This window comes from Carex rostrata, chromosome 11 (assembly GCF_964058835.1).
Source record: "Carex rostrata chromosome 11, lpCarRost1.2, whole genome shotgun sequence".
In the NCBI taxonomy this organism is placed as follows: Eukaryota; Viridiplantae; Streptophyta; class Magnoliopsida; order Poales; family Cyperaceae; genus Carex; species Carex rostrata.
This window is the reverse complement of record NC_135928.1, coordinates 3,521,988-3,534,286: the sequence shown is the minus strand read 5'-3', so window position 1 is coordinate 3,534,286 and position 12,299 is coordinate 3,521,988. Positions and strand designations below refer to the sequence as shown.

Below are 12,299 nucleotides of genomic sequence, written 5' to 3'. Positions count from 1 at the left end.
GAACTGTCATTTGATTTATAATTATTTTGATTTTTTTTTTCTAAACTCCACACTTCTTTGTTTAATCACAATTCTAACTTTGCCCCATTTTGGGAGCAAAATAATCTAATTGATAATCGTAAAAATGGAAACATTTTGATAATTCCAGAGGGTATGTGGTCTATTTGATGGGTGGGTTATTTTTTATCAAAAAGCTAAAGACAAAGTTTTATTCAAAATCAGATCTAAATCGTCTGATTCGAGTCGAAATTCACACAAATGGTTTAGATTCATGAGATGGTTTAATTTTATTAAATTATAAACCATTCGCACGAATCTAATCGCAGATCCAACGGATTAGATCCATTTGAATAAAATTTATTCAAAACCCAATTCCCTATTTGCAAATTGCAACCACGTTCTAAAAAGCCAGCTGCCAGAGTACCTACGTTTAGTTTCATAATAACTGATTTAATTATATCTCTCTCTTCTATCAATGTGCTCTTATAGTCATCAGTTTAGATCTTCCCACCTACCCAGCTCTGCGCCGTACCAGTTTATTTATGTCCATCTCTCTCTAGTTTACACACTACAAGACAGTATTCTAACCACTCACTAAATCTAGGTGCTTGCAGGGTAAGACAAACAGTCTCCGACAAGAGAGAGGAAGTGATCAGTGAAGGAGAGTTATAATGAAGGCTTCTCTATCTCTCTCCTTTGTCTCTCTCCTGTGCATCTCCATTGCCTGTTTTTTTCTCTCCTCCAATTTCATATTGCAAGTGAGAGGAGATGACCCATATAGGTTCTTCACTTGGGTCATCACCTATGGTGACATCTATCCACTTGGTGTCAAGCAACAGGTATAGCAGCACACTTTCTTTGTACTTACTCTGGTACCAGTAATCAGTATGGCTGTGCTTTGTCGGTACCAATGTTAAGGATGATTTGTTTGTATGATGTGTTAGTCATGCAAATTGTAAATTTTGTACCGGGGATTGAAAACCTGTATAGAAGCCATGTAATGTGGTGCTTGTACAGTACCAGTAAACTGGTACAAGGAGGGTCAACTCAACTGTAATATTCCTGTTTCACACTGTATCAGTCAACAGTCGCAGAATATTCCTTTGTAATTGCACAATGTTTTGCAATAGAATATTCTTTTTTATGAGAATATAAAGTAGCCTTCTCAAAAAAATACAGAGACTTAAGTTGATTTTAACAATCACAATAACTATTATTAATTTATTTTATTTCACGTTGACCGAGTGCAGGGGATACTAATCAATGGGCAATTTCCAGGGCCTCAGATAGAGGCAGTGACAAATGATAATCTGATAATCAATGTATTTAACAATTTGACCGATCCTTTTCTAATTACCTGGTAATTTTATCACTCTTCTTTTATTATTCATGCTCTTTCTTTTCCCCAGGATTAAGTTTCAGATTTTTCACACTGATATGGGTGCAAATATATTTTTCATTTGAGTGTACTTTTTATTGCTTTATCATATTAATACTCCTTTCTGCTACTTTTTTTTGGAAAAGAAAAGGCAATAAAAAGGTTCCTATAAAGACTAAAGTACTCTGCTTTCAATTTGCTTCTCTTGCACACAAGGATCAGATGCTGATTTGGATTAGATCTGAAATATTCTACACAAAGCACATGTTATCCTTTTCCTCCAAGTGTATATTTTTATTAAAAAAAAAGGAACTAGGGGCCACAGTGACACCACATTGATGAACACAACATGTGCAGAGAATAAAGAAGGATAAAGATCTCTAGATGTATTAGATCCTTACAAAATTTAGTGATTATTACATTCTATTTATGTGGTGTTAGGAATTCAATAGTATGTACCAGTAATGTACAATGGTTGGTATCACCAATATTGTCTAATTAATGCACTTAACAATTAATAAATCTCACAAAGGTTGCCATACTGCTTAATATACATGACTCAATTAACACAACCAGTACCTATCCAGAGCAGTAGCTAAATATGCAGAGAAAAAATTGAAGTGACCAACATTTTTTCATTTATGTAATTCTATCTGCATTACCATAGTAAATCAAATATGGTAAAACTTCATATCATAAACAACTTGCATTTTCCTTATGGATTATGGATATCCATCCAGTAAGTGTTAAGACATTGTAGAAAATCCAAATGCATCCAGTAAGTGATAAGACATTGTAGAAAAACCAAATGCATCCAGTAACAATCTTTTTTTGGATAATGGATATACTAATCTTAATGTGTTAATTTTTCTAGGGATGGGTTGCAACAGAGAAAGAGCTCATGGCAAGACGGGGTTTATGGAACAACCTGCCCGATTCCACCTGGTGGCAACTTCACTTATGTGATGCAGGCCAAAGACCAGATCGGAAGCTACTTCTACTTCCCTTCTCTCGCATTTCACAAGGCTGCCGGAGGTTTCGGTGGAATCAGAGTTCTCAGCCGCCCCATGATTCCTGTGCCATTCCCCCCTCCATCTGGAGATTTCACAATACTTGCTGGGGATTGGTTCAAGGCTAACCATACGGTAATTTCCGCCTAAAGTTTATCTTTGTGTTAGGGCTGTTTTTTTGGTTATATCATAATTCTTTCTAGTCCAACTTTTATGCCAAACATTTAGTGAAATATCAAGATGTAATTTTAGTAACATTAATTGGTTAGAATATATTTGCTCCCATACTGCTTGCTGGTTGATTTGGTAATTTGGAAGGCAATAGTAACCGTGACAGTGTTTTCTCTTTCGTCTTGATTTGCCAATATTGTACATTTTTGGATCTAAATCATGAGTGTAAATAATTGCAGGATTTACAAGCAATGTTGGACAATGGAGCGGATCTTCCTTTTCCTGACGGACTGCTCATCAATGGCCAAGGTCAAAACGGAAACACTTTTACTGTTGATCAAGGTAAATAAAAATCATCCCTTCATGATTTTTTTGCTTCTTATATTTAAAACTTCATATTATATTAATGGAAGTTTCGTTGTTTATATCTTAAATTACAGCTTTAATTTGTTTGGAGTCAAATAATAAATCAAGACATGATATTGATATTATAATTATTTACCCCTTTTTCAGGGAAAACATACAGGTTCCGGATTTCAAATGTTGGTATCTCCACCTCAGTAAACATACGATTTCAAGGCCACTCAATGTTGCTAGTAGAGGTAGAGGGGTCCCACACAGTACAGAACATATACGCTTCCTTAGACGTACATTTGGGTCAATCGTACTCGGTTCTAGTTACAGCTGATCAGCCGGCGCAAGATTATCAAATAGTTATCTCGACACGGTTCACCACTCCAGTGCTCATAACCAGTGCAATTCTCCATTACAGCAATTCTGCAGGACCTGCTACAATTCCTGCACCAGATGGGCCCACTATTGAGGTTGACTGGTCGCTTAACCAGGCTAGATCAATCAGGCAAGGCTTACTGCATTGTACTGTCAAAAAATTACTTACAGGATCTGTATTGTGTTCAGAAAACTTTAAACTTTACTAATTCATGTCAACAAATAACAGATGGAACTTGACTGCTAGCGGGCCAAGACCAAATCCGCAAGGCTCGTACCACTATGGCCTGGTCAATACGACTCGTACCATCCGACTTGCAAACTCTCAGGCCACAATTAATGGCAAACTTAGATACGCTGTCAATAGCATTTCCTTCATACCAGCTGACACTCCTTTGAAATTAGCTGATTTCTACAACATACCGGGCGTATTCACAGTTGGTAGCATGCCTGATAACCCGACTTTCGGTGATGCCTACCTCCAGACCTCTGTCATGGCAGCAAACATGAGGGAATATGTCGAGATTATTTTCGAGAACCGTGAGAATGCTGTGCAGTCATGGCATATTGATGGATATTCCTTTTTTGTCGTCGGGTAAGATTTTCATATATATATATATATATATTGGTAAAATGCAACTTATTTAGAAAATGTATAACAATAAATTATACTCATGGACAGAATGGATGGTGGACAATGGACGCCAGCGAGTCGGCAAGGGTATAATCTAAGAGATACAGTGGCCCGTTCTACTGTGCAGGTACAGATTTACTGTCTGAAATGTGCTTATTCAATCATTGATAAACTGTGATGAACACTAATCATTCAACCTTTTGCATTAGAATTCTCTGATCTGCTGTAGCAAAACTATAAAATTAAAGAAGACATCTAACTATAGTCACCAATTTGCTAGCATATAATTAATGTATATATACTCTACATTCTTTCTCTTAATATCAGGTGTACCCGCAATCATGGACTGCGATATACATGGCATTAGACAATGTAGGCATGTGGAATATAAGATCTGAGAACTGGGCCCGGCAGTACTTGGGTCAACAATTCTATCTCAGAGTGTATTCCCCGGCTAATTCATGGCGAGATGAGAACCCGATCCCGCGGAATGCACTACTCTGTGGCCGTGCATCGGGGCGCCGGACCAGGCCTCTTTGAATTTTGACCTTTACCAGTTTGAGGTTTTAGTTTCACCAAAGGGTGACAATATAATTGTTTTTGTTACATTTCTATAGTTTGATTAAATTTTTATACCATTTACATGTGCCAATTGTCTCATTGGCACCAATTGTACCTTCAAACGAAACTTAGTTGAAATATTAATCAAGAAGGAAACAATTCAGCTCATGTCATTTCTATTTGGTCATTTAAATTTAACCGTCTGATATTGTTTTGATATATAGTTTGATTAGATGATAGTTAAATACCTGGAATAACTCTTTCACAAAAATACTGATTTTTTTTTTTTTTTGCCTATCCCAGTTGTTAATTTTTTTGATAATAATATTATTAATCTAAATATTTAATAATTCTATGTTTATTTTCTGAATGTATTTTTTCAGTAAGTTTTATTGAATTTATTTTCTGCTCGTGGATTGTGTTTCCTCAATTTTTAATCAATTCGAAGCATGTATCAAGTTAAACAATCATTAAAACAGAATATAATCTTCGGTCTGTCTATACCTATAAATAAATTTATTTTTGTTGATGCTAAAAGTAACATCAAATATTGTGCAATATTTTGCTAAGAGTGAGTCTAAGGTACTATGCATATCACATGTTGGTCTGTAATACGAATTAGTATTTTTATTTTCAAAATTCTAATTGTCGATCCGAACCGTTCAGCATGATCCTCGTATGAATATGTATTTGCATACCGAATTTTATATTGTTTAGGAATTTTTTACTATTTTTTAAGATAGATAAAAAAATCACTTAATCTGAAAATTTTGAATCATCCAAAATGATTTTCTACCTATCTTAAAAAATTATAAAAAAATATAAAATTCAATTTACATGTATATATTTATATGAAAATTATGTTGAACAGTTCAGATCAACTGTTATGGACTAAATGGTTAAAGATCAACCGTTAGAATTTTGAAAATAAAAATATTGATCCGTGTTATAGACCAAATGGTAATGCATAGTACGACTCATTCTTTTGTTAAAATACATTCGCGTCAGGGTTTAGAGTTGGATCAATATCATTTTTAACAATAAATTGCAAGTAGGTACTATACGACATTATTTTATTTCTTTATAAATAGGTTGAGTAGGCTTACACTGTGATCAGAATCCTTATCTTGGTGGAGTTCAATTGATTTTAATTCAATGGTATTCAAAAAAGAAACGAAAAAAGAAAGAACAACAAACTACCTAGAATTGGAGAGGGGCTCTTGCAGGTTCTGTCGGTTTGTAGCTTAATATTTTAAATTGTAATAGTAATTAGGGATTGTGGTTGTAAGCACATTTATTAATTCCATCTTGGTAGCCGCTATCAAGTTTTCAAAAAAAAAAAAAACTACCTAGAATTAAAGTTATATTGTCATAAAATACAAAATAAAAAATAAAGAAACTGCAAGCAAATTATCTCAAATTAAAGTCACCCAATTTAAAAAAAATGAAGACTTCTACCCACCTGCCATGTTCCATTTGCAAAAGAAAAAGTTTGGAAAACTCATCTGTAACTTATCTTTTTCTTTTGACATCTCTTTCTCATGTTACCAGTAGATGCGAAGTTCCCTTTTTCATCATTTTGAGCTGAATTTTGTACCAGTAAAAGCGAAGACAGATCTATATGATAGGCTGTAAGAGATGTTGTGATGAATTTGGAGGGAATGACCATTTAGTCTTTCTGCTTCTTAAAATCAGGCATACATCAAAATGTACCAGAAATTACAGGAGCTACATTAAATCTAAGAAACAAATAAAGATAAATTACAACAAAAGCTCTATTACAGTACTGCTAGAAAAATTGATTAATAGGGCATCTAAAAACTAAAGAAGTTCTGATCCAAGGTAACAACCATTCCAATTGATGTCATTTGTTCCTGTGAAAATAAGTAATGAGCAACATATCTCAACCACATAAATGTTGTCAGTATAGATAATAAGAAAGCTAACCCCTGAATAAAAATAATTGCCAAACTAAAATAAATAAAAATAATGCCATCAAAAATACATAAGGAGCATGCATTATTAAATAAATTCATACATAATACCAGTAACTAGCATTCATATTGCATTAACAAAATATAATATTCAAAAGTACTTACGGACTTCACTACTATTTAATTGAGTATATGCCATCTATATATTAACAGAAAAGATGATATCACTATCTAAAAAGGTACTATCCTTCTACTGTAAAAGTATCACTTAACCTTTTGTCAAACCAAAAACCCAAAACCATTGCCACTTCTCACTGCTTCCTTGGTTTTCCTCGAACAAACCATGAATATCCATTACACTCTGCAAGTAGAAACAAAAGAGAATATAATTCATACCTCAAAGTATGGGAAATTTTTTCCTTCTTTGATCAAAATCTCGTTCGGAATTGGACAATCATCTGTCGGTTGAACTAAAAATCTATCTTCAAGTGATATTAATGCCCTGAGTACATTGTGGAAATGACAACTAATGGTTTCAAGCAATTGTCGAAAGAAAAACCTAATTGTGCGGTTCCTTACATTCTGAGACAAAACATGCAAAAATTTGGCCACTTGTTCCTTGACACAACTGTATTGATTATCTCTAAAACGACCAGTGCCTAGAAGAATAAAACACAACCTCTGAAAAGCATGTGGCCTCATGCTTATGATATCACGTGAGTGTTGAAGGCTATTTAAGTCATTCATCAACTGATCACATACTTTTTTTTTCGTTCAAAATTAGTCTCAACTTGGGCTTCTAAAATCTTATTCTTGTAATACTCAACAAGAATCAAAATATTCATATATGCGACATATGTTGTGAAAGCCGTTATAAGAATAGTCATATCTTCAAAATCATTCATCTTTTTTCCCTAAAATCACAACAGATGATTCACAGTAACATTGACTAAGTGGTGTTTTTTTTAAATAAAACTAATTTAACTTCTGGATTAGTCAGATACATTAGTTATTGCAGCAAATACAACAAATACAAAAAAGAGTTAATAACAAATTAATTTCTTTCATATACATTTCCCATCGCTCACAGCGTTCCGATCTGAAAATTTTGAAATACGTCAATTCTATTTCTCATTTCATAAGAAAGTGTCGGTTCCGATCAAAGGGTTAGAGTAGGCCTCTTCGTAATATTACTCTATATTTGTTCAAAATTAAAAAATATATTTTGAAGTGCAATCTTGAAAGATGAAAACGATATGGATAATATCCAATCTCTATTAAAAAAATTAGATGTAGATATCCGACATCTGAATATCCGTGTGGATATGAATACAGACATAGTTTTACGTTTCGATTATCCGTATTTAAATAGTATATATATACACCATATATTTTAATATATATTATGAAAAAATTATATTATTCACCATTATAATTCGATAAATATTATGCACTTTAATATATTTTAATAAATATTCGATCCAATCCGATCTATATTCATATTTGAATCCGTCTAATATCCGCACCGTATTCATATCCAGAACTTTTTTTTTTATAGTTTTACCACTATTCGCTTCGTATCCGCTCCGTTTTCAGCCCTAGCAACCTTACCTAAAACTTTCATTTATACTTTTGTCAATTTAATTTGTCCATTTAATTTTAAAAATGCTAAATAAAAAATTAAATAAAGAAAATGGAATATTGAATAAGAAAATAACTATCTTAAACTTTCATATTGAAATTAATTTGTACGGACACGCCAGAAATTCTCCCGGAAATGAATTCCTTAGGTCAAACATTAAATATTAATAAACGGATAACACTTAACAGTTAACACCCTACACTATACAGACCGCCGAAATTAGACTTCTTTGAAAATTTTCTATTCTTTGTTCACAAATTTCGAAAAATATCAGGGTGTATTTCGAAATTTCTCAAAAAAGGTTATATATAGCTGTCATTCTCATCTAGGGTTATTACCTCAAGCCGCCAACAAGCTGGATTCAAGAAATACCCTCTCCTTTTTCTCTCTCACAGATCGTGAGTTCGATCTAATGGATTAGAATCGTAAGCATGATTTCCCTTTGAACTGACTTCTCAATCGATAGAGAAATCTATTGAGTCCGCGAACGCTCTTCCTCATTTTTCATGAGATTTTACAATTCTTCGTGACGAATTTTGATTTTGAAAAACAATCCTCTTTTAGAATAAGCGGGCACTCCTTTACTAGGTTTGTCTGAAAAAGTAAGAGGGAGATCAATTTCTCAAGATATCGTTTCGGTTACCATTTTTATTCAATTTAGTTGGTACTCGATTGTTGCTTGAGAACAATTTTTAAATCAAAGTTTCTCTAAATTGTGGATTTGTTGAATCCTTTCGTTTCTTGAAAGTTTTGATCTGACATTGAGAGATGAGCTATGATGATTAATATTTTATGGACTAGAGTTTCTGATAATTGGGTAATACCCAATAGTTGAAGACTAACCCTTGGCTGTCTGAGCTCCTCTCTTCTCTTCCATTTCCCTGTTCTTTTCATTTGTTTGATTGGTTGAATCATGCTTTTTTGTACTTTTTATCTGATATTTAGAGATGAGTGATGAGGATGAAATTTTTTTGGACTAGAGTTTCTGATAATTGGGTAATACCCAATTGTTGAAGACTAACCCTTGGCTGTCTGAGCTCCTCTCTCCTCTTTCATTTATGTTATTTTCATAAATAAACTACGATGTAAACATATACAATAAAAAGATAGAAGCAATTTATAACAGTTATTCATCGACTAAATTTATTTAAGTTTAGTACGTAGCAATATGCCGCTGAAATGCATGGTACATCGGAAGCGTATCCTCTGCGGATTTTTTCGTACCCCGTGCGAAGCTTTTAGTTTGGTCCGTTTGTTTCGGATCGGATACAAACGGATCGGATGGATCTGATTAAAAGTTTCGTAAATTTTGAGAATTTTTTTTTTAAATTCAGACAAGATTTGATCCGACCGATTCGAAACGAACGGATACGGTTTCTGTTACATCAAGGTAAATAACCGAAATTTTAGAACAGACAGCAAGGTAGCAAAATTTTGCTGTGAGATTCCGATCGAGTTATAACCATTCTATTAAATTTTAAACGTCATCAGATACTATGTTTTTTTATTTTGAGAAATTTAGATATGTACCCGTCATAAACGCTCATAAAAGTAGATTTAGGTATTTCTCCATCTAAATTGAAAAATTAGTTATTTTGCCAATCTTAACACCATTTTAGAAGTATGTCCATTTCGAAATTCTGGATCGCTAACTCTTGGCGATCCAGAAACTGGTAAGCCCCTTGGTCCATCTCTGCGACTTTTTTTCTGAACTCCCCAATAGAAATTGAACCTTTTCTCACCCTCTTGAAAAAAAAGGAAACAAACTATTTACAGATCTTCAATATATTGTAACGGTGAACAAGGGAACCGATTAAATATTAGGCTTAAATCTTGACACTGAAATTATGGGCCGGCCCGGCCCGGTCCGGGCTGAGATATTGTATTTTTTTGGGTCACACATGTAAGGAACTGTGAAACTGTAACTATAGATTTAAGTTAAGGCTGCAACACACTCGTTGGTCAGCACACAAGAATGACGCCTACTAAAACCTCTATCCAAAACATACTATTTTTTTTTTTAATAATCAATACTTATTTTAGAAACGATATAATGAAAAGGGGGATAAAACACATCAGTATTATACCCAACAAGGTGAGCTCCAGATCTCCAAGATAAATTAGAACGGCTATATAAAAGGTGCAGATTTTAACAGCAATTAGGCGAGAGAAACTTTTTATTTACACCATTCTATCCACGTTTGAGAAAGGGAATTAATAAATCACCATAGTCCAGTGGACCATCTGCATTAATGGAGCATCACAACTATAATGAAAATTTATTCCTTCAAATAAATTTAATGGTATACATGATAAAATACTGAATGTTGTATTACCTTTTATTCTTAAAAATATATTTGCAGGATCCGGTCCGCCTTATTTTTTTTTTGAAAATTTTGTTATCACGTACTTTTATAGGATTTATAAAATATGCACTACAAATAAGAAATTCTGAATTTTTTTTTAGCATCTGAATTAACATCAAATAACTATCAGCAAATTTTTTATTTAGAATCTGCAAACTTAAATAGCACTAATACCTATCTTCCCTTTTTTCTTCTTCTGCATTATACAATTATAATCCAAATAGAAAATAATGTATAAACATTTTATTTTTTCGAATCAATGTTGCTTTGATCTAATTTATAATAAGATAATTCTGTGACTAACGTATTCAAACCCAAAAAATATAATGAATTAAATAGCAAAAAAAAACATAGCAAAATAAAAATTAAATATAATCTTATCATGTCACGAATTACCGTCATTGCAGTATATAATGTAGTAGTTTAAAAATAACAATTATTATTCCTAAAAACTTAATTTTAACAAAAAAAAAATTCGAATAGAGTTTTTTGATGAAAACTTTATTATTATCCAAATTCCTTCTTTTGTATTTTTACCCTTTTTTAAGGACAATTCATTCGACATGTCTCCGTTGCCTTTTTATATCTTTCTTCTAAAGGCACTCTCCGTGTATCACGATATTTACCACCACTATTACATTGTAAAACAACATATTTCTCTGGATTTGAACCATAAATAGATAATGCAATATCTTTTAACCGAGTAAAATGGCATAACAACATATTTTTGTGTTCCTTATCAGGTCATACTATAAATTTATTATCAAAATGCTAAACTTTATTTTTGAGAAAGTTAATCTAATACTAATTACTGTCAAGTATCTGAGGTGAAAAAAACTTAACTAAATCTGCTAGATTGTCAAGCATCAAAATGCTAAACGTTAACGGGCTTTACTTTTCTTATTGTACGTGCTAGATTGTCAAGCATCAAAAGTTAACTAAATTTGCTTACAAAATAACTTTCGTACATATATATCTGCGGTGAGAAAATGACCTATGTTACCTTTTAAAAATACAATTGACTAAATATTTTAAATTATCTTTGTTTAGAGACTTGAGAATTGAGAATACTCTTCGTGGAAGAAATAGAAATGGCGCACCAAATTCAAAGCAATTTGTTTTTTTTATCATCCAGCAACATTTTTTTTTTACCATGTCGAAAAAACCAATTAGGATTGACTATGAGACTATCAATTAAAGAGGAATCATCAATTAATTGATTATATCTAATTAATGAGGTGTTTATTAAAGAAGTAAACATGACCACTTTATTAGTTTCCTTTTTTAACATGAACAAAATGGTCCAAATAATTTTTTTTTTATCTCACTTCTTTGCTGCTTTGAGCCGAAAATTTACTGTTAAAATCTACGCCCCTATATAACTACTCTTCAGGTCCAATTGTCTATTCAAGTATATATAATTATTGAGTTAAACTTGGGAGCATCTCTTTATTGTGTTGATGTGGTGTATTATTAGGTTTATTGAGGAGGTATATATGTGCACTAATTAAGTACTTATAATATGCCATTTATTTATATATGTACTTAAAAGTCATTTTCGTAAGCAGCTTGTTTGAATTGAATGCGATAAGAGTTTGTTTGCTTGATTTATGTTGTGCACTTTCACACAAGAGGAATGCATATCTATTTATAGCCTTGGCTCTATTTACCGTTGCTTACTTTAATAGTTACATGATTTACATAATCTTCTAATTATGGTATTTACAATGGCTAATTGCTGACATGTTGATTATCTTGATGAGGTTGTGATTGGCTTGATTTATGTTTTGATTTGATATGATTTCTTCTATTTTGTAACACTCCCTTTCAAGTTGAATTTGAACAAATTGATTGAACCCAACTTGCTTAGAATG

General features: G+C 32.6%; 1 protein-coding gene and 3 non-coding genes across 4 annotated transcripts; all 4 read left to right on the top strand.

Moving 5' to 3' along the window:
- Positions 1–493: 493 nt before the first annotated feature.
- Positions 494–4,633, top strand: LOC144562129 (L-ascorbate oxidase homolog). Its single transcript, XM_078311287.1, has 8 exons — positions 494–839; positions 1,251–1,360; positions 2,253–2,523; positions 2,799–2,901; positions 3,073–3,418; positions 3,518–3,883; positions 3,971–4,049; positions 4,250–4,633. The coding sequence occupies exons 1-8, from the start codon at positions 672–674 to the stop codon at positions 4,460–4,462; spliced, it is 1,656 nt and encodes a 551-aa protein (XP_078167413.1). The 5' UTR covers positions 494–671; the 3' UTR covers positions 4,463–4,633.
- A 3,991-nt stretch (positions 4,634–8,624) lies between these two features.
- LOC144562506 (small nucleolar RNA snoR111) lies at positions 8,625–8,748 on the top strand. The gene has a single exon (XR_013514122.1). It is a non-coding gene; the product is annotated as a small nucleolar RNA snoR111 (small nucleolar RNA).
- Positions 8,749–8,825: 77 nt separating this feature from the next.
- Positions 8,826–8,924, top strand: LOC144562499 (small nucleolar RNA Z157/R69/R10). Its single transcript, XR_013514116.1, has one exon. It is a non-coding gene; the product is annotated as a small nucleolar RNA Z157/R69/R10 (small nucleolar RNA).
- An 80-nt stretch (positions 8,925–9,004) lies between these two features.
- Positions 9,005–9,103, top strand: LOC144562500 (small nucleolar RNA Z157/R69/R10). The gene has a single exon (XR_013514117.1). It is a non-coding gene; the product is annotated as a small nucleolar RNA Z157/R69/R10 (small nucleolar RNA).
- The last annotated feature ends 3,196 nt before the right edge of the window (positions 9,104–12,299 follow it).